The 25,701-nt window shown below is 53.5% G+C and overlaps 8 protein-coding genes across 8 annotated transcripts; 3 read left to right on the plus strand and 5 right to left on the minus strand.

Moving 5' to 3' along the window:
- Positions 1 to 665: 665 nt before the first annotated feature.
- Positions 666 to 1,645, minus strand: G647_04114 (uncharacterized protein; the record flags this gene model as incomplete). Its single annotated transcript, XM_008728458.1, has 3 exons — positions 666 to 1,324; positions 1,371 to 1,469; positions 1,531 to 1,645. The coding sequence occupies 3 exons, from the start codon at positions 1,643 to 1,645 to the stop codon at positions 666 to 668; spliced, it is 873 nt and encodes a 290-aa protein (XP_008726680.1).
- A 2,643-nt stretch (positions 1,646 to 4,288) lies between these two features.
- G647_04115 (uncharacterized protein) lies at positions 4,289 to 5,252 on the plus strand (the record flags this gene model as incomplete). Its single annotated transcript, XM_008728459.1, has 3 exons — positions 4,289 to 4,349; positions 4,407 to 4,490; positions 4,582 to 5,252. The coding sequence occupies 3 exons, from the start codon at positions 4,289 to 4,291 to the stop codon at positions 5,250 to 5,252; spliced, it is 816 nt and encodes a 271-aa protein (XP_008726681.1).
- A 126-nt stretch (positions 5,253 to 5,378) lies between these two features.
- Positions 5,379 to 6,746, minus strand: G647_04116 (uncharacterized protein; the record flags this gene model as incomplete). The annotated part of the gene is made up of 1 exon (XM_008728460.1): positions 5,379 to 6,746. The coding sequence occupies one exon, from the start codon at positions 6,744 to 6,746 to the stop codon at positions 5,379 to 5,381; it is 1,368 nt and encodes a 455-aa protein (XP_008726682.1).
- Positions 6,747 to 8,855: 2,109 nt separating this feature from the next.
- Positions 8,856 to 11,056, plus strand: G647_04117 (uncharacterized protein; the record flags this gene model as incomplete). The annotated part of the gene is made up of 3 exons (XM_008728461.1): positions 8,856 to 9,518; positions 9,586 to 10,014; positions 10,904 to 11,056. The coding sequence occupies 3 exons, from the start codon at positions 8,856 to 8,858 to the stop codon at positions 11,054 to 11,056; spliced, it is 1,245 nt and encodes a 414-aa protein (XP_008726683.1).
- Positions 11,057 to 15,720: 4,664 nt separating this feature from the next.
- Positions 15,721 to 16,308, plus strand: G647_04118 (uncharacterized protein; the record flags this gene model as incomplete). Its single annotated transcript, XM_008728462.1, has 1 exon — positions 15,721 to 16,308. The coding sequence occupies one exon, from the start codon at positions 15,721 to 15,723 to the stop codon at positions 16,306 to 16,308; it is 588 nt and encodes a 195-aa protein (XP_008726684.1).
- A 991-nt stretch (positions 16,309 to 17,299) lies between these two features.
- Positions 17,300 to 19,369, minus strand: G647_04119 (uncharacterized protein; the record flags this gene model as incomplete). Its single annotated transcript, XM_008728463.1, has 1 exon — positions 17,300 to 19,369. The coding sequence occupies one exon, from the start codon at positions 19,367 to 19,369 to the stop codon at positions 17,300 to 17,302; it is 2,070 nt and encodes a 689-aa protein (XP_008726685.1).
- A 633-nt stretch (positions 19,370 to 20,002) lies between these two features.
- Positions 20,003 to 23,949, minus strand: G647_04120 (uncharacterized protein; the record flags this gene model as incomplete). Its single annotated transcript, XM_008728464.1, has 8 exons — positions 20,003 to 21,023; positions 21,074 to 21,466; positions 21,534 to 21,635; positions 21,682 to 22,268; positions 22,356 to 23,079; positions 23,148 to 23,309; positions 23,404 to 23,704; positions 23,751 to 23,949. 8 exons carry the CDS (start codon positions 23,947 to 23,949, stop codon positions 20,003 to 20,005), a joined length of 3,489 nt encoding a protein of 1,162 aa, XP_008726686.1.
- Positions 23,950 to 25,183: 1,234 nt separating this feature from the next.
- G647_04121 (uncharacterized protein) lies at positions 25,184 to 25,642 on the minus strand (the record flags this gene model as incomplete). The annotated part of the gene is made up of 2 exons (XM_008728465.1): positions 25,184 to 25,569; positions 25,627 to 25,642. 2 exons carry the CDS (start codon positions 25,640 to 25,642, stop codon positions 25,184 to 25,186), a joined length of 402 nt encoding a protein of 133 aa, XP_008726687.1.
- Between the last annotated feature and the right edge of the window lie 59 nt (positions 25,643 to 25,701).

Below are 25,701 nucleotides of genomic sequence, written 5' to 3' on the forward strand. Positions count from 1 at the left end.
CACGTTATTCGCCACCGAGATAGTTTGTACATCCAAGGCGGCGAAGACGCAGAGGTCCGAGGGACCTGAGAGAAGATTCGGACCTCAAAAGTGCGGTCTGGCGCTAATAAGACCACGGGACATGAATGACTCAAGTCGTTGGATGAGCGCAGTTTGAATGAGCATAGGATGAGGACTGTCAGATTCAAGGCAAAAATCAAGGATGGGTGCATGAAGAGTCAAGACTGCCGCAAGTGAAAATGACTCTGAAACAATGAGAATGCGTTCGCCCGCTGGGAAGGAGAAGAGCTAGTTGCTGCTCAGCTCGCAACCGAGAGGGCCAAGATTTCAAGACAAGTCATTCATTGATTGTCTTGCTTGCTCTTTGGTATCATTGAGATACACTCAGGGTTCATCTCGTTCGGAACCGTTCAATGACTGACTGACTGGTTCAGTCCAACTGCGCAGTCCTGCTTGTTCAAGCTGAATATCCTATGCCATGTCAAACCGTACCAGTTCCAGGCCAATTCAAACCACACCAGTTCCATGCCAATCCATGTCAACACCATGCCAATTGCTACCACAAGAATATCCGAAGTGTCGGTAAACATGACGTCGTGACCGCTCCCATGCGCTTGAGCTCTGAGCTCTGAGCTTTGGCGCTCTCCGGACGCAGTCACCGAGGCTTATTCCAGGTTGAGATGGTACTCCTCGGCGAAAGCCGCGAGCATCTGTTCAATATCCGCAATCTTCGCAGAGCGATTCTCTTCGGGCTCTCCAAAGACAATGGCATGCATGTTGGAGAGCTTGGCATCGACTGCTGGCACACGGACGAAGTGCGCCGCGATGGCCATGGAGCGCACCATGTCCTCACAGACCTCCACTTGCTTCGCGATCCATCTGTGTGTCTGTTCGAACATGTCTCTCAGTGCAGCGAGCCCAGCCTGGCGGTTGCGGCCCTCGTAGTCCTGCTTTTCGACGTCCAGGCGGTGTTGGTGGAACTCTGCACTCATCGCAGCAGTCTCCCCGAACTTGACGTAGTTGCCGTGGTCCTTTCTGTTCTTGCGCGCTGTGCCACCTCGGAGACCACGTCTGCGGACATCGGTGTTGTCGACCCAAAGTTCCTCGAGCTGTGCTTTGATCTTTGCTTCGTCGTCACGAATGACTTCCTGGACACGATCAAGGTTGGCGGAGATTCGTTGCAGCTGGGACCAGCGGGAATGAACAGCCGCGTTGTCGGCAAGCAAGGCGTCATCAAGCTCGGCATTGGGGTCAGGTGTCGATGGGTCTTGGACCGTCGTTTCGGCTAAGGGAGTACTGACGTTTGCAGTTCCGGGCGGACCACCTATGGTTTTGTCAATGTCGTCCAGTCCACAAGGGGATCAACATACCATGGGACTCCTCTCCCTCCTCCTCACGCTTGACAATGATTGTGCCATCTGGATTCGCTGCATCTTCCGGGAAATCGAGTGCGTTGAATTCTCTCTCATCTAGATGGTCTTTTGTTGTCAACCTAGGGCAATGCAGGTAAGGATAGGCAGACCGTCATACCATTGTAGGACAGATCATCTCGAAGAGCCCAATCTGTATTGGTTACATCTTCAGAATCGTCTACAAACCCGTATTCTGGGAAGAACATCTCATTGAACTGCCTCTCATTCAGCATATCTGTTTGGGTTAGCCTCGTTCTCAGCATGCAAGCAAAGGCATACCTGGGACCTCTCTCAGATCGTCTTCATCATATTCGACGGGTTGGAGGAATGCAAGCTCTGCTCTCCGCCATGCGATCACGGCAGGGGCAGCCTCGAATTCGTCTCGCGTGATGATGCCTTTTTGTGTTAATGTCGGTCCGAATGCACACGAGTATACTTACGGCAGTCGTCGTCCCCGTCATCTGGATCAGCGCGGACGGAGCTCACAACGGTAGTGGTAGCCTCGAATTCGCTTCTAGTGATCATGCCTTGTCTTGGTTAGTTTTCGTTCCGATTGAGCAAGAGGAGACTTACAGCAGTCGTCATCGTCGCCGCTTGGATCAGCCTGGACGGTGTCGATGACGGCAGTGGTATCCTCAAATTCACTTCTAGTGATTGTGCCTTTTGCTATTAATTCAATCCTGCGTGCGCAAGAGTAGACTTACGGCACTCCTCATCTTCGTCATCTGGACCAACCTGGACGGTGCTGACTGAGGTAGATGCGTCCTGGGATATCTCTGTGGGTTGGTGTGGATCATTGTGAACGATTTCAGGTTGGACACCGTTGTGCATCTCTTGGATCTGTGGATCAATGTGAACGATTTCATGTGGGACACCTGTTTGACTTAGTATTACCCTCAATATTATACCGATAGACATACCGTTGTGCACCTTCTGGATCTGTGAATCATTGAGAACGATTTCAAGTGAGACACCTGTTTGACTCAGTGTTATCCTCAATTTGTACCAAGAGACATACCGTTGTGCATCTCTTGGATCTGTGGATCGAGCGGGATACTAGAGTCTGCAGCGAACAGAGCGTCGAGATCATCGAATGGAGATGGAGTTGGCCCATATGGTTCATATGAGGGTGGAATGCCTAGCTCAAATTAATATCGTTCGGGCACATCAGTTGGAGACTTGCCATTGTACACCTCTCCGTATGTCGCGTCGATCGGGAGGCTGTCGGTGAAGGCGAACTGGTCTTGAGATGTGGTCTCTGAGGAGATCGGCTCATACGGTTCGTCCCCGGGTGAGATCCCTGTATCGAATCAATATCATTCAGCATATAGACCGTAAGAATTACCCTTGTACACCTCTCCATATGTCGGATCGAGCTGGACGCTGTCGGTGAAGTCGAACTGGTCTTGGGATGTCATCGTAGTGGAGGTCGGCCCATAGGTTTCGTATCCGGGTGGAACACCTGTCGTAAATGAGTATCATTCGGCATACGGACTGTGAGACTTACCATTGTACGCGGCTCCATATGTCGGATCAAGCTGGATACCGTCGTAGCAAGTGAGCTGGTCTTGGGTTTCCTCCGCAGATGAAGTTGGCCCAATGGGTTCATAACCTGGTGGAAGGTCTGTCTTTGTCAATATCGTTCAGTGCCTGCAGGGACAGATATACCAAAGTAGCCGTCCATGTAGTCTGGATCTGCAGTGTCGTTCTCCATTGTTGCGTCGCCGGGGGCGATGAAAATGCGCGGCTTCTTTTCAGTTGAGCGTCTGCGGCTTGCGCAACGAAAGTGATTGAAAAAGTGCGGCTGAAATCCCATCGCGGTGCACATGTTGACCAGACCTCACCGGCGACTGCGCAAGGCTCGGGAACGTGACCGCCCTGCGAGAGCGGCAGTGGAGTGACATCCCTTGCGCAGCTTCAGGGAGTCTTCGACAACGACATTATCTGCCTGCTTTGCTTTCACCATCGTATAGACCTTTGCTTCCCTGCTGTTAGCCAACGAATTGTCTCCCATTCCGTGAGACATCCCTGATTCTATCACTTTCAGCCGATATGTCGTTCCCAGGTCCAGTTGTCGAAGCGTCTCCGATGCAGATGAGCTCCAAGCAGAAGTTGGTCATCTGCGAGAGGAGCGCGTCCCTCCCTCAAACCTCAATGCACATAAGTGCCCATAAGCTCTGGGACTGCCTGTCTGCGACATACAGATCTTATCCCACTGACGCAACTTTGTTCTGTGCCAATTGGCTGGAGCCAATACCATTCTTGGTTGACATAGACAAATACACAATGGATGGGGAACATCTTGGGTGAGCTCATTTTGGCAGGCAGGGAATGTCTGAAGAGAGCAGTGGAAGACACCTACAGCTGATTCAGGGATTCTTGTCTCGATACTGCTCCCTGGAGTTATGTTCAGGCTCTCTTACATGCATGGTAAGCGTTCTCAACTGAAACATGGACCAAGGTGGACTGAGGCAACCTTCTTGTTGAATGTTCAGGGCGCGAGCTTCAGCAGAGGACGGCCCAGTTGCAGAGATGCTGTCGGTTGCAGAAGCCATGAGCCCTGACAAGCCAACACAGGACACACTCAGCCCCTCAGTCCAGACGAGCACTTCAAGACCGGGTGAATGAATAACGTACAGCTTGGTTACTCAGATGTCAAGAAAGGGGAATCGGCCACGGCAATTTGAAGCTCGATTTAAGCTTCAACTGAATCTCGCGATGCCCCGCATCTGCGTGATGGACGTTGCCCTTCGTTTTGATCCAAATTCTTTGGTCGAGCGATTAGCAAACTGCTTCTACAAGGTATCCTGAGACGCGACCTTTACATTCCCGGACTCGATTGCACAATATCAATATCTGGCTTCAACGTCGCCAGGATGCTGATCCAGGAGTCCTACAAAGATGTGCCGACCAAGGCAGCCGGCGAAGGCTCAATGCGTATGCCTCTCATGTACAGCTCAGAAAGCGAACACAGGCTGAGCGAGGACTGAAAAGGCATCTTTATTTTCCATCCCACCATTCCCGGCTATCCGCATGCAAAATTCCCAGGCGTCGTCGTCTTCTCGGAGATCTATCAAGGTATGCACAACGCTGAGTGGCAGCACCAATGTCTCCTAATGATGCTCCTTCTGCTCGAGCATGGAATTTGAGTAGCTTACCGTGACTGCAGTGACTGGACCGGTCTCCCGCTTTGCTCGCCAGATCGCCGGCCAGGGGTACATCGTCGCAGCTCCTTCGTCGTACCACGAATTCACGGGCCCTGAACCGTTGGCGTACGACGTACCGGGCACTGATGCTGGAAACGAATGGAAGATCACGAAGAAAGTCGCAGCATACGATGAAGATGCCGAACTCTCTGTCTCGGTGTTGCTTGGCCTCAAGACCTGCAATGGCAAGATCGGCGCGACGGGGATGTGCTTAGGTGGACATTTGGCCTACCGCTGCGCCCTCGACCAGAGGGTCACAGCTGCGGTCTGCTACTTCGCGACGGATATACATAGCCACAGCTTGGGAGAAGGGAAGGACGACGACAGTTTGAAAAGAGCGGGAGATATCAAGGGCGAGCTGGTCATGATCTTTGGGAAGAGTGACAACCATGTGCCGCCCGAAGGAAGGGACTTGATCCGAAAAACACTGCACGAGACTGGCGTCCAGTTTTCGTTCTTCGAGATCCTTGGCGCTCAGCATGCGTTCATCAGAGATGAGCTGAGTAAAGGTCGGTATGACCCGGCTGTGAGCAAGATGTGCTTTGAGATCCTGCTGGAGGTATTTGAGCGCAGGTTGAAGATTGATCTGGGGGAGCACAGTGGGGAGAAGCTGGTGATTGAAGACGTTTGTTGAATACGTCGAATACCTCGTCAGACTCGGGCATACGTGTGTGTGGAAACATGGAAACCACTGGCATAGATTCCTTATTATTCACAAAAACACTACGACTCGACCAGTCTCCAGAGTCGATCTGGAGATTCACAACTTCGCCTCACTCTTCTTCAGCTGCTGCTCCGTGCTCTCACCTGTAGTCTTATAGCCGAACAGATACGCGGCGACCTTCCTGATCTGCACTTCTTCGCTCCCTTCGGTGATTCGATACCTCCTGAAATGCCGCCAGATGTGCTCGAAGGGATAATGCCTAGAATAGCCGACTCCGCCGTGGATCTGAATCGCCCGATCGGCCGAGTCACAGCACAACCGGTTGGCATAGTAGTTGCACATCCCGATCTTGTGGCCCAGTTGCTTCTCAATGGCAACCCAAGGTGCGTTGCCGCTCCGTTTAGCCGCCGCGGTGACTTGATCCATTTCCACCGCCGTACGGAGAATGAGCAATCTCAGCATTTCGGCTTGGGTGGACAATTCCACGAGCGGCCACTGTATGGCTTGATTCGACGACAGCGGTTTGCCGAACACAGTTCTCTTCTTCGCGTACTCGACGCTTCGGTCAATACAGTACCGTGCAGCCCCGCAGCTGGAAGCGGCCTGCCGGATCCGATTTTCATGCGTAAATGTCTGGGCGATGGCTAGGCCATTGTCAAGTGGCCCGAGGATGGCCGAGGCTGGGATTTGGACCTTGTCGAAAAGAATGGTTGCGTGATCCGTCGGCATGTTGAGCGTCCACTCGTACGACGCGACCGAGAGGCCTGGTGTCTCTCTGGGGACGATAAAGGCCGTAATGCCCTTTGGTGAGCCTGCTTTCCCGGACGTGCGTGCAAAGACAAGGCAGTGTGTCGCCGAGTGCATGCCTGTTTGCCATTTCTTATTGCCGTTGATCTCGTACCCTGGCTCTCCGTTGGCAAGGGTAATGGGACTGGCAGTGGTGTCCATGTGCGTGGCATCGGAACCGTGGTGGATCTCAGTCAAGCCAAAGGTGGCCCGAAACTCGCCCTTGATACTCGCAGGGATGAACTTCTGCTGTTGTTCCTTGGTGCCATAATGCTGCAGCATGATGATGATGGGGTTGTTGCCAACCACGCTGTGCTCGTTCTGGAGATCATTGGCCAGGCTTACACCACCCCCGTAGACTGGATGAGACGCGAGATGGTATCGGATCGCGCACATGTACAGATTTTGCTGATCGCTGCCAGCGCCACCAAATTCCTGAGGGAAGCTGAATCGGTAAAAGCCCGCTTCGTCGGCGAGCTTGCGTGCTTGACGAAGCAGATTCTCCCACTCATGGGTAGGGAGACCTTGGTTGTCCCATTGTGTCCGCGAAGCTTCACGGCGGTGGTCGAAGAAGCGGTTGTTGTCGTCTTTGTGTTGGAGGGGGAGGATCTTCTCCTTGATGAAGGCGTCAACACGGGAGAGATAGTTCTGCACGTCGTTGGGAAGCTCGAAGTTCATGGTTACGAATAGAGGTCGAATGGGTCAATAGAGGACGGAGAGCAGTGACAGGATAACAATACTCAGATATCAATGGCCTGCCAATTCTCTTATGTTACCTAGGTAGCTACCTTGGTACATACTCGCATCTATTTGACCCGCTGCTGACCCGGGTCTTTCAATGCGGAGTCAAACGAGGTCAATCTGGGGAATGTCCCCAAACCTTTTGTCCTCGGCCCGACAGTCCTCGGTTCAGTTTGGCCATCTTGGCCTAACACTCCACCGCAACCCTCCGGCGAACTGAACCGCCAATGACCGCATGCACGTGGGAGGCGCGTGGCGTGCCCTGCATACTGTTTGAACGCGTTCCGAGGTTTGGATCGCGAAGGTGCCGATCGGGCGATGCAGGGCAACGATGGCTGGCTGATGCCCCAGGCCAGTTTCAACGTCGACCTCCCACTCCATGGCTTTTTGCACTTGACAAACGTAGCTTCGAGAGCTGATGCATCTGAAAATCGGGAATGTGACAGCTGCAAGAGGCACACAAGGATTCTCATGGGCGAGAGAGATCCCATGCGAACTGTTCATTGAACGGTCGTGTAGTACAACGACCCTTGGAAGACCCGCGATATCAAATCCTACTTTTGAGGACGGTGCTGTACCACTCTATGCCAATGTCGAGTACTCACTCTCACCTATGGCGGAGTGCACGTTGCTGAAGGTTAGCTGATTTTGCTCCGGGACAGGCCATTCTTTGACCTGACCTGACCGCACTTTGATGTTTGCAGTGTGTTGACCAGCACATCGTCACTTTCTGCATGCTCCAACTCCATGTTCGTGTAAACGGTGTGCATGGTAAGCCATTGGGCATAGCTGGAGTGACCATGGACAGGCACGAGGGTAGAAGTGGGAAGATTGAAGGCAAGTTGCGACGTCGAGGGTCAATCCGCGAAACGCGCTTAGGAAGGCATGCGCAAACTTCTAAGAGTGACTGGCTGTTGGTGTGAAACTATTGCCTACACATGACTCGTGTACGGAGTATGGAGTGCCAGGACCGCCAAAATAATGGGCAAGTCGCATATCCAGTGCAGTTTGCGAATTCTCTGTCTGGGGCCAAGGACAACCGCCTCGGAACAAGGCCGCCCGTATGTCTTACCCCGTTTGGATAGTCATCTCAAGACAAATTGCTGAGTTGGCGCCAATGTGCTTGTCCTGAATCTCGATCATGGCAGCAAGGTAGAAGATATGTCCATTTTGCTACGAATGCATGCCCTTTTGTCAAACTTGATCTTCTTCATCTCCGCCTCTTCAACATTATCAATCTCAGATCTTTTCCACCAGCACGGCGAATATTGCAGGCATTGACCGGCTCCAGATCTCACTTGGAGCTATTCCAGTCTCAGTCAGGGAGCTCAAGACAAAGGTAAGATTGTAAGCTGAACGCGATCGCAGAATCAGCGAAGCGTAAGGTTTAATCTCCTGATGCAAGCCACGAGGTGCCAAGCAATGATAGTGGGCCACGCTAACCCATTTGGGGCGTATACTTTTCTCCTTTTCATCAACCTCAGCTCTGAATCTTCGACAACAGTCATCCGAAGTTTGTGGCTAGACCACGGAACTTCACGATGTGAATCCCAAAGACCCACAGCCATGACCCCATAAGCGTGACACTCTCAGCCCATCATCCGAACCAGTCCTCCTTGGGACAGCTGAACCGAGTGTGCCGAGAGTCCTCTGCCAAAGACAGAAACGGGGCTGTCTCGAATGGCAACGTCTTTCGATGAAAGTTGCGGCAGGAAACTGTCAAGCGAGCCTCGTGCGTCTTCGACCATGTGGCGCTGATCCCCATCAAGACAAGCGACCTCGGGCATCCCCTCCCATTTGACGATCGTGGTAAAGCCAGGATTAGAGGTGCTCAAATGGAGCACGGGGTGCATTGTGCGTCTACGCGTTGCTCAGCCCGCGGAGAGCGGGAAGCCGCTAAGATGCTGTGGCTCTCTACGCTACACTGCGCAACCTTCTCTTCCTTTTCCTTCACGTTTGGTAAACCGTTGTTGCGTTGTCGATTGGCACGCGTCCGTTCGTTCTTCACCTTAGTCGCTCGTTTCTTGAGCTGTTGCTCAATGCAACATGCTGCCATTCTTTTATTTCTTTCTGTTCTCTAATGTTGTGTTAGGTTCGTTGGGAGGATGGGAGGGTTATCTGCCGTGGAAGAAGAATTTGGGGGAACGCGACGTTGAGCCGACCTGCTCATGTACCGACCCTCTTGCCGCTGAGTGGGCGGCGAACAAACTCTTCTCAGACACTGCCACCTCCGCTGCGACCCCGGTCGGTTATTACGAAGCATTCAGCAATGGACAAACATGGAGCTCAGGAGATGGATTTCTCGGCCATACGACAGTTGATGAGTATGATAGCAGCATATGCGCCGCGATCTGTGACAGCATGGATGAATGCTCCTCTTTCCAAATCTACTTCGAGAAGCAAGTCGGTGGACTTGCTCCCTCCATCAAGTGTTCTTTCTCTGCTGGATCCATTACGATCAGCCCGACGAACGGTGCCAACGCTGTGATCGCGGGAAACAATGGCTACACGAACAGTACCCTTACTACCCCTGAAGGATTCGACGTCCCAACCTTCCTATCAGGCTCTGCTATTCATCCACCACCGAATTCCGGCTCGTTTATTGGCTCCGAAGTCTTCTACGGCTCTTTTGATACCGCGAACTGCGCAAGTGCATGTAATGCGGTTGGTTGCAAGTTTTTCAACACCTATATCGTTTCCAGAAACGGTGTAAGCCAGGGCCAGTATTGTGATTTGTACTCTCAACCATACGGACCTGAGTACGCGACGGAGACAGGTAGCTCAGATGGCCAGACAACCTATTCCATCTCGCACAGTTTCACTTGTGGTCTGGCAGGGGATAAACGTGGTGAGGGTCGAACCGACACTGGATCCGATGGCCCCTCTGCATCTACACCTGTTGGCGGTGGTGACAAAGACGTTTCTTGGGAACATCACCATCCATGGCACGGAAGCAGCCCTGCCACAGACGGTGCTGGCAGCGGTGGTAGTGGAAGCTCCAGCAGCTCAAAGTCCTCCACCACTTCTAGCTCTTCCGCTGGCAGTAATGGAGGTCACACCGTCCCTGGCGGACCAACCCATACAACATCGGGCGGAACAGGGAAACCTACCTCTGGAGAAAGCAATTCGGGATCGCCAGGGTCTTCTGGCTCACCAACAAGCAAGCATGATCACCCAGGAAGCGGTCCAGGCGGTCCGTCTCATAGTACGACGATGGGACCATCTACAACAGGAAAGCCAGGGAATGGTCCTGGAGGTTCAACTCCCGGTGATGAAACCACTGTTGGTCCCTCCTCTTCTGTTCCTGGCACGCCGGGGAACGATCCAGGGGGTCCAGACCCTGTTGACGGAACCACGCGATCTTCATCTTCATCAGCCCCTCCGCACAGCACGGGTCCTGTCAACGATCACCCTGCTGGTACTACTACATCTGGTGTTGCAGGCACTTCCTCTACGAAGTCAGGCGGATACACAACGAGCGGCTCATCGCGTCCACCGTTTGGGGGGAGACCGTCGTCTTCGTCAAGCCTACCAGCATCTTTGTTGCAGACGTCCTCTCGTACCACCAGCTCTAACGACGTTGCTGGCGTGACAACTAGCGAGCCTGGGCAATCGTCCCATACAACTGCGCTCCACGATCCAACCAGACCCGGTGGAGGGTCTTCTCGTGGGCCCTCTGCTCATACCACGTCAACGAAGACTACCTCAAAAATGTCTGGCCGACCTGGAAAACCCGGGGGTGGCCGGCCAACATTCTCCATGGAGTGGGAGGATTGGAATGACTGGGAATCCTCAACAAACACGGCTTTCACCACGAAGGGCAGCTCCTCCAGGCCTGGTGATGCAGCAACGACAACGTCTTTGACTTCGAACTCTGTGCCTGTTGAAGCCCTTACCACGTCTACGACTCTGCCCACCTCCAGCCAGACCACGAAACTTGCCTGGTCTGCGTGGCCGTCAGAGAACGGCAGTGCGTGGTTGGACTGGAGTTTGACTTCATCATCGACCACTAGCTCTGCCTTGATTCACGATCTTACAACGACCTCTTCCCTTGCAACGACGTCAACTTCCTCAATCGCTTACAGACCAACCAGCTTTGCCTGGCCCTCCGAGAATGGCAGCGCATGGCTCGATTGGACCCGAGTAGCATCCTCAACTTCTTCATCGACGTCAAGCTCACTGGACGCGGACCCGGCAGTGGCAAGTTCAACAGGCTCGACCACTTCACTAGGTCTTCGACCTACTAGCCTTCCATGGCCTTCAGAAAACGGCAGCGCCTGGTTGGACTGGACTCGAGTTTCATCATCAACCTCAGCATCATCGTCTAGCTCACTCTCCGTCGATGCTGCAACAACGGCCCTGACAAGCTCGACCACGGCTTCAGGATCCTACAGACCAACTAGCTTTGCTTGGCCTTCGGAAAATGGCAGCGCCTGGCTGGACTGGACAAGGGCTGCATCATCAACCTCCTCGTCGAGTTCAAGCTCATTGCACGTCGATGCTGCATCAACCACGTCAAGTATTGCGAGCACTTCATCAACAGGTTACAGACCAACAGGTTCATGGCCATGGCCTTCAGAGAATGGGAGCGTCTGGCTAGACTGGACCCAAACAACGACGTCTTCGATCTCGAGCTCAATATACGTCGGAGCAGCCTCCACTACGTCCAGTGTGTCCACCTCTACCTCGACGGGCCATAGACCCACAGGGTCTGCGTGGCCGTGGCCCTCGGAGAGTGGGAGCGCATGGTTAGACTGGACTCAGACGACCACCACTTCAACTTCGAGCTCTTTGTACGTGGATGCAGTCACAACGACATCCAGCATCTCGAGCACTTCATCGGCAGCCTACAGTCGGCCATGGCCTTCTGAGAACGGTAGTGCTTGGCTGGACTGGTCCTTTTCATCGACCTCGACCACATCAAGCATTTTCTTGGTGGACGTTGCTACAACAAGTTCGTCTCTGAGCGCAGCTAGCTCGACAACAAGCTCGATGTCCAGTTATAGGCCGTGGCCTTCAGAAAGCGGAAGTGCGTGGCTGGACTGGACTAGGACAATTTCATCAACCTCGACTACTTCAAGTGTTCTTCCGGTTGATGCAGCCACTACAAGCTCAAGTCTCAGCCACTGGCCTTGGCCATCGGAGAGCGGCAGTGCTTGGCTAGACTGGACGAGGACGGCCTCGTCTACTTCAAGTGTGCTCCCGGTCGATGCTGCAACTACAAGCTCCTCTTCTGCTACAACAACCACCACAAGTTCCGGGATTTCTTACTGGCCTTGGCCCTCAGACAATGGAAGCGCCTGGTTAGACTGGACGAGGACTATTTCGTCCACATCTAGCGCCGTTCCGGCTGATGCTGCGACTACCAGCACGTCGACGACAAGCTCAGGCATTGCTTACTGGCCTTGGCCGTCAGAAAACGGAAGCGTGTGGTTGGACTGGACAGTTTCGTCTACCTCCACGTCAACCCCCGCGTCAGTCGACGCAGCAACCACAAGCAGTGCGCTTCGAATGACTTCCTCTACAAGATCAGTAGCTGGGTACCCTGCTTGGCCCTCAGAGAATGGCAGCGCTTGGTTGGATTGGACTCGAAGTGTATCTTCCACCTCTACAAGCTCCGCGTTTGCGATTCCAACAGTCCCAGCTAACTGGACGCACTCGGGCAATTTCAGCTGGGAAGATTGGGAGACAACGACGTCCAGCACGATTTCCACACTGAGCGTTGATGCAACAATCACCTCTAGCAGCATGTCGACCACAACTAGTCCTGAAAGCACCCCTGCTCCTCCCGCTACGGACCTATTCTACATTACTGCCACCACCACCCATCTGACCAAGCGTGACTTTAAATACTTGGGATGGGCTAACGGACTCGGTGTCTTGGTCAGCGATCGGTCTTCGGCAGCGCACTTTTTCTTGGACACTGAGGGCTATCTGCGAGTAGGCTCATCCTATGTGGACTCAGATGCCAGTCAACCGTATTTGATCTTCCACTTAACTACGAGCAAGAGTGGCAACCTCTCTAAGTGGGCTATTGACGCCGATGGAATTCTCTCGCTTCAATCGCACAGTGTCTCCACCTGCATCGATCAATCAGGAACTGTCTTCATCGTTTTCGGAGGCTCGGGACCAAGCGGTTGCTCTGCAACTACCCTTGATATCACCCCTGTCGCCAGTGGTAAGCACCCGAGACCCATTGGATTCAACATACTGACTTATTGGCAGAAACCTCGTCCACAACAACGACAAGTACGATGTCCACCACAAGTGCCCTGCCCACGTTTTCGAGCTTCCCGGCGAGCGGCCACTGGAGCGACTGGAATGGCAACGAGACGTCGTGGTTGGATTGGACGTTTACGAAAACAGCTTCTTCAAGCAGTACGGCCTCTCCCAAGCCAGTTGACGCCATCACTACTAGCACCAGTGCTTATCTGAGCTCAACCTCCCACTTCGCCTACCCTTCCAGTGGCAATTGGTCGAACCACAATGATTCGAACTCTATCTGGTTAGACTGGAGCCTCACACCGTCGACATCGACTAGCCTCACTACTTCCGCTTCGCCAGTCGATGGTCTGACTACTAGCTCCAGTGCTTCTCTGACCTCAACCTCCCATTTGGCGTACCCTTCGAGTGGCAATTGGTCGAACTTCAATGATTCAAACTCCGTCTGGCTGGACTGGAGCTTGACCTCTACAACGACAAGCCTCGCCACTTCGGCGTTGCCGGTGGATGCCATCACCACGAGTACGAGCCACCCTGCCGCCACGAGCTCAAAGTTCGCATATCCTTCTGGTGGAAACTGGACAAATTTCAATGATTCAAACTCAATCTGGTTGGATTGGAGCTTGACCTCCTCGAGCACGACTACTTCATCTTTGCCGGTCGGCGCTGTAACCACACCATCGACGAGCTCCGCATTCCCGTATCCCACAAGTGGCAACTGGACTAATTTCAATGACTCAAACTCGATCTGGCTGGATTGGACTCAAACCACCACCAAGACGAGCACCTTGTATGTCGCATCGACCTCGTCGCTAACCACAACCAGCGCGACACCAAACACCCCAGTTGATGCCGCCACGACCAGCACTTCAGCCTTCGGCTTCCCCACGATCCCGCCACACTCTGGATCAAGAAATTGGTCGACCTACAATGACTCTAATTCGATCTGGTTAGATTGTGAGTGACTCTCTCAGAAGACCCTCGTGGTGGCGCAGATCTTGCCGTCGATTTAGTAGCCTTTGTATGTACTAACGAAGATTCATAGGGACAACTACCAGCAGCTCAACTGTTTCAACCACATCCAGCTCGCCAGCAGGATACCCGACAATCCCAGCCTTCAACGGGACAGGCAACTGGACACACTTCAACGATTCGAACTCGGTCTGGTTAGACTGGACAACTACGAGTAGCTCAGCAGTCTCAAGTACTTCTGCTACAACCACATCTTCACTGCTTCCTGTGAATGCAGCAACAACTTCGTCGTTGAGTCCGACATCCACCACGAGCTCGACTGGGGGCTACCCTACGATTCCCGCCTACAATGGATCTTATCCCTCCGGGAACTGGACCGACTGGAACGGCACTTGTAAGGTTTCCTTTCTGGGCACACCATCCCTACCATCACTCGAGAGAATGACTCGGGTTTCCGTTCTGTTGCCCTCCGCCCCTGAAATGTTCGTCATCAGGGACAGGCTCTAACATTTCTATAGGGACCGACTGGAATGCCTCTTCGTCGGTTGTGTCCTCCACTACAACAAGCTCAGTAGCAGGATACCCGACAATCCCGGCTTACAATGGTTCGTCAGGCTTCAATTGGACCAGTTTCAATGATTCGAACTCGGTTTGGTAAGGTGCCCTCACTTCCAGTTCTTCCACGGGACCAGAACGAGACGAATATCGTCTCCCTGTCCCGCTCAGTCAGAGCATGTACTAACATTTCCCTAGGCTGGATTGGACAACCACGCGCAGCTCAGTAGTCTCCAGCACCATCAGCACGACGTCTACTCTCTCTGTTGCGAATGCGCTGACGAGCTCTACATCGTTGACTTCGTCTTCGTCGACGAGAGGCTCTCTGGCAGCTTACCCAACAATTCCAGTATATAATGGATCGTACCCAGGCGCGAACTGGACGGACTGGAATGGAACTTGGGCTGATTGGAACATTACCACGTCCTCCTCGTTGGTCGCGTCCTCTACCACAAGCTCCGTGACCGGTTTCCCGACGGTGCCTGCCTATAACGGATCTCTGGGAGGCAATTGGACAGACTGGAACGGCACGGTCCCTTGGAATGTCACGAATAGCATCACGAGGTCGACGAGCTTGACCACGACAACGTCAGTTTTGTACGTGCTCCCGACAGAAACGAGCACATCGACGACCACCACCACCGGCGTAACGACAACGGGCGCGTCTTCCAGACCATGGCCAACACAAACAGCGCCTTCTGTTCCCAGTATCCCTCACAACGGGACAGCGGGAGATTGGACCGGCAACTCGACATACCCTGCTCATAACACGTCCTCTTGTGCTGCTGCCGCACCATCGCAGCTTCTCCAGAATCCGAGCTTCGAATGTAGCGAAACTGGTTGGACGTTGGATGAAGTGGACATTGTGTGGGGAGGTGTTTCGGACACCTCCCCAGCGACCAAGCACCGACGTGACATTTCGTCGCCTGATGAAGCGTATGACGGTAAAGGATTCGCACGGTTCCAACCCACTTTCGAAGGCGTGACTGCCACGCTGGCGCAAACACTTGATACTCCAGCCACGAACGGATCTTATTGGTACTCTTTCGCATACAGAGTTCCCGCTTCCGGAGACACTCCCGATGAGTGCAGCTTGACCGTATCCAACGACGAGGGAACCCTGGCGACGATTGGCGCTTTGTCGAGCGCCAGTGCCTGGACCATGACTGGATTAGAATTCCAGATCACGTCTTCCGCAAGCACCTTCTCCTTCATCTTCAGCTGCGACGGGGCGGATACAACATCTCCACTCCTGGATATTGACAATATCAGAATGGGTCTTAGCAGCGGCAGCTGGACAGGCGGGAATGGGACCACTGGAGGATATTCCAACAGCACTGGCCTTCCGACTTGGGGTAGCGCACCTGGCACCAATCTGACCTTCAGCCCGCCTCCAGTCAACTCGAGCAGTCCGTCCGGCGAGCGACCCCCGTTCAACCTGACGGCTCCAGCCTATACTGACAAGACAACGACGCTCGGCGAAGGTGGCGACCCGGCTGGCTACCCAGGAGCGGGGTATACCACCACGTCTTCTCCGCCAGCTCTATCAGCGACAGGCACCCTTGATGCTGCTGCGCTGGCACCCATGCCCACATCGACAACCCCATCGGCACCGGAGCCAACCACAACGACCGCGGATCCGACTGTGTCTCCCGATTCGGCACCGACATCAACATCATCGGCCGCATCGGCGGGTGCTCCAACGGTCACCGCGGTCAGGAGGCATCGTTATCACAGGAGGTCGGCGTAGGATATGAGGCATTTGGATGAGATGGGACGGGATGAGTGAAGGGAGAGAAAGAGTGAACTCGTAACCGCACTGTTTTTCTTAGGTAGTACGGAGTACGCTTCATGACCATCTCTTTTAACACAGTCCACAGTACAGTACGCACTTGAGTTCCAGGTCGGAGCATACCGTTCCACAAGGTGTATCCCCTGATTATCGAGGTGTACTCCGTATGCCCCGAGTATCAGGATCGAAGCGCTCCTATGTGAAGATGAAATATCAGGGACATTACGAGGTCAGCTCTTCAGCTGGCAGCGGATCTCCACGGTCGTCGGTCATGGCTTGGCTGAGGGTACTATGTAACAAGCCCCTCTGATGCTATCGAAGACGGGCTGCTGCTGCTGCAGGGTCGACGAATTAATAACGGCGTCCGTGCGGTTCCCTTCCTATCGTTCTGTCTACTGTAAAGTATTGTCTGTCTGTCCTTTATCAGGAAGCAATTCGATAGACTCTCGCGCGTGTCTCTGTTCGCATACCGGGTTCCGATCGTCGTAACTATTTCAACTACCACTCACTCGTTTCGGTTCCGTTTCGTTCCTTTTCGTCTCGTGCTCGTCCCCTGGGCATTAGCGGATCGGCTGGAATTGACTTGACGCGAGTTGATCCGAAGAGACTGGACAAGAATCGACACGACTCAATTTTGGCGTGACTTGGCTACATGTATGCTCGTGAAAGTCCCTGGTGTGGGCAGTGAGTGCTGTACACTATACTCTGTACGAGCATGAATACCTGTGTATATATATATAGTGCATAATAATCCAAGTCCAGCATTGAGACATGTCATTCTTGCTTGCTCCACAAGCGTACAAACGTACAAGATAAGCGCATGTAAAGTACTGTGTATATCTGACTATCCAACTCATGCACTCCGTAACGCTCAACTCACTACATCAAATATCCTATCATGATACATGGACACATGGCCAGCTATGTGGTTCAGCTAGGGCGAGGAGATCTACAGCTCGATGACCCTTCCGTCGGCGTCGAGGCCTTCCTCCTCCTCTGTAACGTCATCAAACTCACCGTCCCAGTTCTTCACCTCACTCTGTTCGCTCGAGCCCAGTGTCGTCCCCTCCTCGGGCGACCGCCACCGTCCATGCTCATCCCACAGTCCGACCTTGGAGTACAGGCCCGTCTGGCTACCGCTCATCCACGCGAAACGGAAGAACTCGGGCTCGAGCCCGTCGGCCGAGTCGCCTCGTTCGTGCCTCCTCTTCAACGTCACGCCCTCCGAGTCCCAGTATAGCTCTTCATCCGTGTATCCCCTCCATCTCTCCACGTCGTTGATCAAAATGCTGACGCCGTCGACGCCCGAATCGCGCGGCAACGGACCCCAGTTGAACGTGATGTTGGAGATGTCCGGAGCAACCACGGCAGTCACGTTGGGAGACTTGGCCCCCCACCAAGACCCGGGCGAGCCGTTGCTGCCGCCTCCGTTGGCCTCGCCCAGCGCGGCAGGCGTCTGGATGATGGACGCGAACCCCCAGCGCGCGACGCCGTTGATGAAAAGCCCCAGCAGCAGGCCTTGGTATGCGAGACACGGCCGGATCTGCGTGAAGGTGCCTGGCATGAACAGCATGGCAAGGATGTAGTGGTGGATGCGGAGGCGAAGGTTCGGCAGCGCGAGCAAGATGCCCAGTGCGACCACCATGGCGCCGTAGATGGCCAGGTATTTCGGCATGTTTCCCGAGATGCGGATGAAATGGACTTGTGAGATTACGATCGCGAGGATGACGGTCACAATGATGGCGAGGGCGAAAGGAGCGCCTGGCTGAGCTAGATCGTGCGGCGTGAGCCGTTCGATGGGGATCAGGGGGGCGAAGGTGTAATTGTTCAGGGCGCCAATGAAGCAAAATCCGAGGTACAGGATTGTCTTTTCGATCTGGGCAGTCACCCCCGTCAAGAGCGGCACAGCCGCGACACGATACAGGATGATGGCGATGAAGGACGCGGGAAGAATCCGCTCGACTAGCTTGCTGATCGCCTCGTAGACATTGGCCGTATTCGGCGGGTCAGAGACGAGGCCGACGTGGAGAAACATAATGACGAAGGTGCTGAAGAAGAAGACGGCCGGCGAGGTGGTGAAGAGGGACAAGATCACGAGTGCAATGGCGGTGACGACAAAAAGAGGCCACCGCGAATCTTTCGGGCATTGCGCCTGCGTGGAGGAGAGGTGCTGAAAGGTGAATGAACGAGGGAACGTCCCGGGGAAGCTCGTGCTTTCGATGCCATTGGCCTTGGTCGAGGCGAAGTTTGTATGCGAGCCGACCAGAGTCGCGACGCCGCAGCCTCCGTTGGCGTCGGTAGTGATACCCGCATGGATTGCAGCCTGGCAGATGAAGCTGTCTGCTCGATAGACGGCCATTGACTCGGGGTCTTGAGGATCTGGTCCACCGACCACCAACCCTTGGTATCTCAATGATTTGTTCCCCACCATGTGTTCCTCCAAAAGATGTGTGCCTTCGCAGTTGGCGGGACATCGAAATGTCAGATGCGCCGCCGAAAACGGCCGACACATGTTCCCATTAAGACCACATCCATTGCCCTCGTTCCAGAAACTGGCTCCGCACCACAAGTTGGTTGGCCGGCCATATCCTTTGATAAATCCCGATGTAGAGTGCTGTTTGACCATCAGCGACCACGTCAAAAACCAGCACACGTAGAGGGCCATCAGCAAGATGACGCGCTGCTTTTTCTTTGGCGCATATTTGTCCAGCAGCCTGATCGGCGCTTGTTGGATCTTCGGGAATATGGGTTCGATCCTCAGGACTCGAGGGGGTTCGGGACCTTTGACCCAGGTCACGATTGCCCTTCCTGCTTTTCTGACGGGTAGAGGTACCCATTTGTATCTGAATGAACTTGCTGATTCCCGGAGCCAGATGGGGATTGGAAGCGTACCGGTGGTAGGGGAGTCCGGCGTGGAGCGAATGTGTAACTCGGGGCTTCCAGGCACGTTATCTGGATCGTCTTCAGCTCTAAGGATCCCTGCAGCAGGGTCCTCCTCATCGTCGCGATATCGAACCATGGTGGAGGTGGAAGAGCACAGCGCAGGCTCCACCGCCGGGATGTTGCGGGCTAGACGAGACAGCGCAAACGCAACGCTAATACCCAAAATGCAACATGCAAGCGAAGGAACGATTCTATACAGAGCAAACAGAAACGTGGGAACGCCCAAGGCAGTCGATGAGTTGTAGAGAGAATGAGAATGAGAATGACAGGCAAGTGAAACGAGCCTGAACGAGGTCAGAGGTGCAGCCGGCGTTCCGGAGCTTGCGTCGCCTACAGTACGTGCTGGGCAGTTGAAGCTGGGCGGCACCAACCAGGCCACTGTCAGCTGCGGCACATCATCGCGTCGACGCCCTTCATTGACACATCTTCAGGGAGCGTGGCAGCTCGGAATAAATCGCATCGTCGACGAGGGACGCAAGCTGGAAGATTCAGATGCTTTGAGCTCGGGTGAGCTTATCAATGCCTGGCGATACGCTGGCCAACATGCATCATGGACTCGATGAGCTAAGACGCTGAGACAAGACGCGACCAGAAGATACAGCTCGTCAACCTCAGACATGGAAATTCACCGTGGACGTCGAGGCCAGTACACAGCAAGGACTAGACTGCCCCATCTTCACACACACAGCCCAGCCAGCTCCGCTGGCCACTAAGGTCCATCATGTCTGTAGGACGGGTTAAAGTCCATCTTCATCAACTGACGCGGAAAGCCGCTAATAGGGAATTCAGCCCGTCCGCCGCATATGCCAGGGAGCCTCAGCGCCATCGTCGTCACCGTATCGTCTCCGGGCACCGTGAGGTGTGCGCCCTGCTTGCTGAATTCGCCTTGCTGCATCATTTCGTCCACTGGAATGGACAGAAAGACGTCCTTGTCGTTCTTGGGCTCGTTGTAGATAATGAACTCTGGCCGGACGGAGCGAGCAACAAATTTGCCGAGCTGCCTGATATCGTCTTTATTGCCGCGGAGACTGGTGATCGGCTGCGTGGGTGTGGCCATCCAGCCACGCACCGAGTCGCTTCCGGCACGCTTTTTAGCATGACCGAGACGGCAGCAGATCCAGCCGCGGATTTCCGTCGATGAGCTTGAGGTGCTGACTGCTCGGCCGTCCTTCTCGAAGAAGAAGGATGATGCGACCAGTGCACACGCGACCTCCTGTATCCGGCCTTGCAAGCTTCCGTCCTCGATCAGCAGTCGAGGGAGCAACTTAGCCAGTTCTTCTACCTTGTCAACAGCATCCAGCTCGGGTGGGTCCATCTGAAGGTCAGGATTGATGCGATACAGTTGCCCAGAAATGTGCCGCTCAGTGTCAAGCACTGATGCCCACCTCCGATCAGCATCTGTGTTCAGCTTGATCTGGTAGCTGACCATGGTGAAAAGACTGCGGATCCACCCAGTTGTCCTCGCTTTGGGCGCACCCAAGTGTATCTCCTCAGAAGGTATATCTCCCAGATGCCTGACACGTTTTGAGAGGCCCGTGCCAATTGAGAGCACAACGTCCGGCTCGCCGTTGAGCTGCTCCATCTCAGCAATGCGCCGGGCTTCTTCGATTGCTATCTGGACTGGGTTGTTGTGCAGGACAGCACCATCGATCCATTCTTCGAGCTTGCTTCCAGCTCTATGCGGCGAAAAGGGCTTGAAGAATCCTGGTGCGGCGGACGTGCTTCTTGCGCTATGCCTCATGTGAGTACTCGGACGAGCTCAAATTGACTGGCCACTTACGCTTCCCAAGTAAGGATTTCGTCCCGTGGTCGACTAGGTCGATATCTTTGGTACGGTGGCCCTCTACCTCGCCCTGGGTGAGTGTTATAATTTGAAAGCACCCAAGCTCTCGAACCCGAGCTCGAGACTGCGATAACAGCAGTTTTCAAGCGGTCCTCCGATCGGTGCTTAGGGAAGAGGGTCCGATCTCCAAAAGCTTGCTTCAATTGAGTCTCAAGAGGTGTCGTCTCGTATTTGCTATGCTTGACGAACAGTTGAACTTCCCGAATGACATGCACATCTTGGCCTTTACGCTTCGAGAAAGCGGGTTGCACTAGCTTCTGAAATTGTTGGGTGCAATGATCGACAGACCACATTTCATGTCCAAAACCCAGAGCGATGATGCCCCCTGTACTGTAGGATACAAGTTAGCCGCATCTCTAACTTCCTCAATCTGGTAACACATGATCATCCTACCCACCTTGTGCCAACGACGAGGTCGAAGAACTTCTGCAGAGGGACACCTAGGCATGCCTCAATAGCTTTGAGTACGGCCAATTCAACGATTCCCCTGATGCCACCACTACTTTCGTCAGTACCGATCCGCGTTCGTACTGTGAGTGCCTTACCCGTCTAATGTCAGAACGCGCAAACCCGAGAAGGCGGGCGCGAGCTCCACGTCTGTTGTGATACCTGTGGGGCTGTTTTTCTGGAAGTTGTCATGAAGAGGACATCCCAGGATCTTGACCGACCTCCCATCTTGCTGCCCGAAGTCTTTGACACAGTCCGTGCAGAGAATGTGCCCACACCCAAGTTGGTGCTGAGGAGGGTTACACAGACATGCGACGCATATCGAGTTCAACTGGAATTCGGCCGCCTTGTCGCGGGTGGGATATCCACCTCGATATATACTTTGGAGGAGCTTGGAGTGAGCCTGGAGGGTGGCCTGCCTAGTTTCGAAAGTGAGCTTGCGCCGTGATTTGTCGTGCATATCAACTAGTTGTGCCAGGATGTCCTCTTCCCATGCCGTGATCTGGTCCATTTCGAAGCTCAATTCGAAATTTCCAGGCGCTTCAATCGTGCGCAATTTTGTTTTAGCTCGATGGGAATGCCCATGACGCAAGTATCGTAATTCACAAGGACGCTTCTTCAGCGCGAAGGGGTCGTAAATGGCGAAATTGCACTGGACGTCATTGTGGAAATACTTCAAGATAGCCTTTCGACACATGTCTCGGTAAGTGTGCTGTACCGGATTTTTTGGCAGGCTCGATGATCGTCGTGCACGACGCTTGTCGTCATTTACCGGCTCATCGTCCTCGAGATCACCGAACCAGTCTTCAGGCCTTCCAATGCGTTTCTTCCTCGCAGATTCGAGCAGGATACAAGATGCCACGAACGGGGTCAGGTAGGCGAACAGTTCCACAATCTGACCTTCACAATTCTTGTGCACCGCCATCCTTCTTGCAAACGCAAGCACGTTGTCGGCAAACGAAGCAGACAGAGGATTCCTTTTCAACGAGGCTTCAATAAAGTCGAATGGCTTATCCAATGTTTCCGAAAAGTGGTCGAATGCTAGCGACAAATAGAGTCCAAAGTCATCCACATCGGTGAGCATCTCCCGCTCTTGCTTGTCCTTGAAAGCTATAGTGCAGCAGTCTTCAATTACCTGAAGAAGTTGTCGACGTTGCTGATCGAGCTTGTGGTACCTGCTCTTCTCTGGAATTCGAACAACGTGCACCGTTGAGTAGTAGCAGCGAAGCAAATCGTGCATGTTATCGATACGGGACAACGATGCTTTCTTCCGCATCTTCGCATATCTGACAAAGGTTTTGTTCTCGTCAATCTTGGCAGACGCAGTGGTCAACAGATGGGCAGTGGCGTTCACCGTGTTCCACTGATCCTCTGGGGTCTTCGGATTGGATTTGTTGAGAGCCACGATGGCGTGTGGTTTAGTCGGTTGGTTTATCGAACGAGAATAGTTGGCATCGGCCCACTCGAGTAGTCTCTCGACAACAACTTCCAAAGTGCTGCGTCCGACAGTCAATGTCCCCAAGATCGGTAAAGCGGGGGGTCGGGTTGTCAGTATTTGACTTACTTCGGATTGTCGAGCACAAAAACGATGATATCCGAGAAGGCGTAGAAAATCCTTGGATACATCTCAGAAACGGCGTAGGCCCTCTTGCTCGTCTGCTCGTATGCCTGACTATTATGGCTCGCCCATTTCAGAAGTCGCTGTGTGCCCTGAGACATTTTGCGCCTGCATGGGTCAGTTATACTGCGGCTGATAGCCATGTGTGGATTCTGAGGTGGTCTTCATGTTATGTCACTTCGCTCAGCTGGTCGCCACTTACAGGACATCCGGCCTTCGAGAGCCGTTTCCGCTGGAAGATGGATCCTTGGTCTCTGGTGACAAAGCAGTGATGGCAATAGGGCTTCGTTCACCGCCCTCAAACCCTTCGCAATCCGCATAGAGAATAGGACGCTTTGAGAATCTCGTTTCCGGACTGATGTATAAATGCACATCAGCCGACGTTGGCAATGTGCAGCTAGAACGACCGATGACGGGAGCCATTTTAGCAGGGTCATCATTAGCCATCCTCGGATCCGATTTGAGATCAATTAGGAGATTTATGAGGGTGCTCTTGCCGGCACCTAGATTTGTGAGGCTCAGACGCATAACCCAGTCGTTCCCACTCACCTGTCTGCCCAACAAAGGACACGAGACTCGGATAGCGAGTCTTTGATCCCAGCTCCGATGTTTGCATCATCACAGCAGCATACCGGCGGTATTCGGCCAGAACGGGCTCACCCCTGGCATCACGATCAAGAGCAAACCAGGTCGTTTCTTCGTCTTTCTGGTGATGCCGATACTCTCCTTCTTCGGTTGGTTCCGCCATGCATTCAGTGAGTTCTTGCACCACCCGAGGATCTGCCTTTTCGTGTGGAAGTCCTCCAGGACCTAGCAAGAGCTTCCTATGCGGGACGTGCCGATACCAACACGAAGCGCAAAAGTTGAAATTGCATGCTGTGCAGAAGGCCACATCAGCTGAGTAATTATCGCACACGTCGCAGGAGAAGTCAGCCATGGCAAGTTAAGCAATGATTCCAGGTGCATAGTAATTGTCAAGCATAAGGTACGCGGCGGTGGGGGTTTTATGGTGCATGCGGCTGAAAGAGAGCCTTGCTCGTTACCTCAGGCGGCACATGCGGCTTCAGTGGCAGGATTCCGCATTGAGGCTTTGGCCGCACTCGTATGCCTGCCCAATGGTTCGCCTCGTCCCCCACAGCTCTCGCATCGTGACCAGAGAGATCCTGCAACTGGAGCGGGGTTGTGCCCCGAAGCGTCTCAGCTGCACTAGCCCCATGCTCAAGGTCAGTGGTAGGCGAGCTGCAAGAATCGAGGTGGTGTAGGGTCAGTGAACTCCTACGGCTCGAGGCTCGTGTTGCCAACCCTGAGAAAGCGGTATCCATCGGAACGATCGGTATTGTTGGGGTGAGGTAACACTAGGTACAAGCTGAGAGGAAGCGGAGGTGGCTTGCTAGTTTATACGATCGCGAATCAGGATTCTTCTTGCCAACAAGGGCCACGTTCTGTCCACAGCTGGACAGTGGTAGCACGTAAGGCTGAGCTTGAAAATTGGGAGATCTAAAGACAGAAGTGAGGGATGAGTCAGGGCATGTGGGACAAAGATACCACATGAGGCTAAGGTTGGAAAGCTGATAGATCAACAGACAGAAGTGAGGAATGAGTAACAGCATGTGGACATAGTACCACATGAGGCTGAGGCCGGAAACTAGGCTGTCAATTCATGGTCAACGACCATTCGAGCCAGTGCAAGGCAAGTGGGAAGAGAGTGGATGAGTACAGTAAGTCCGCAGTGCCAAGAGCAAGCGCAAGCGGGATCGGATAAACTACGGAGAACTAACCCCTTTTACGACAAACCCAACAAACTCAACAAATTCAACAAACTCGGTAAATTTCTAGGCTGAGAGGGCCTCGCGATGCTGGTCCTGTTTTCTAATATATGAGTTCTTCTACTCTGCTGGTAATTAGCCCATGATTGCTGAGGACAAACCAAACCGAGGTCATACCATATCTCACTCCAGAATCCGAAATCCAGGTGATCTCCCTTAGGCCTTTGTGGTCGAAAAGCAGTATCGGCCAATCTTCCAGAACCCGTCAACTTTTTGAATGACGAACAGTTCATGATTTCCCTCACTTGTCACTTTGCCCGAGGTGTTGTCCTTCTGAGTACCAGCACTGGTCGTGGTGGCGAATGCGTACTCGTCTGATACCACCATGATCTCTTTGATCTCGAAGACGACGTCAAGCGTGATGTTTTTGAAACAGTTCTCGTACCAGGTGAGGATGTCCTCGGCAGAGCTGACTATGGGGAACCCTTGGGCCATGAGCAAGGCATCAGGCGCGTAAAGCTTGATGACATCGCTGGCGGAGGACTTGACTAGCGCGTTCCGGTACGACCGAAGGAGGTCCGCTATCTCCTTGGAGTTGGTGTCTGCACGAGAATCAGCTCGCTGTGAGAAGCATGTGTTGCTTGCTGATTTGGGCCTACCTTGTATGGATGGCATATTCGCGGAGGTAGGAGACACTTGCGAATAGGAAGGTCTCTCGTTTCAAGTGCCAGATT

The sequence above is a fragment of the Cladophialophora carrionii genome (genome assembly GCF_000365165.1).
Source record: "Cladophialophora carrionii CBS 160.54 unplaced genomic scaffold supercont1.3, whole genome shotgun sequence".
In the NCBI taxonomy this organism is placed as follows: domain Eukaryota; kingdom Fungi; phylum Ascomycota; class Eurotiomycetes; order Chaetothyriales; family Herpotrichiellaceae; genus Cladophialophora; species Cladophialophora carrionii.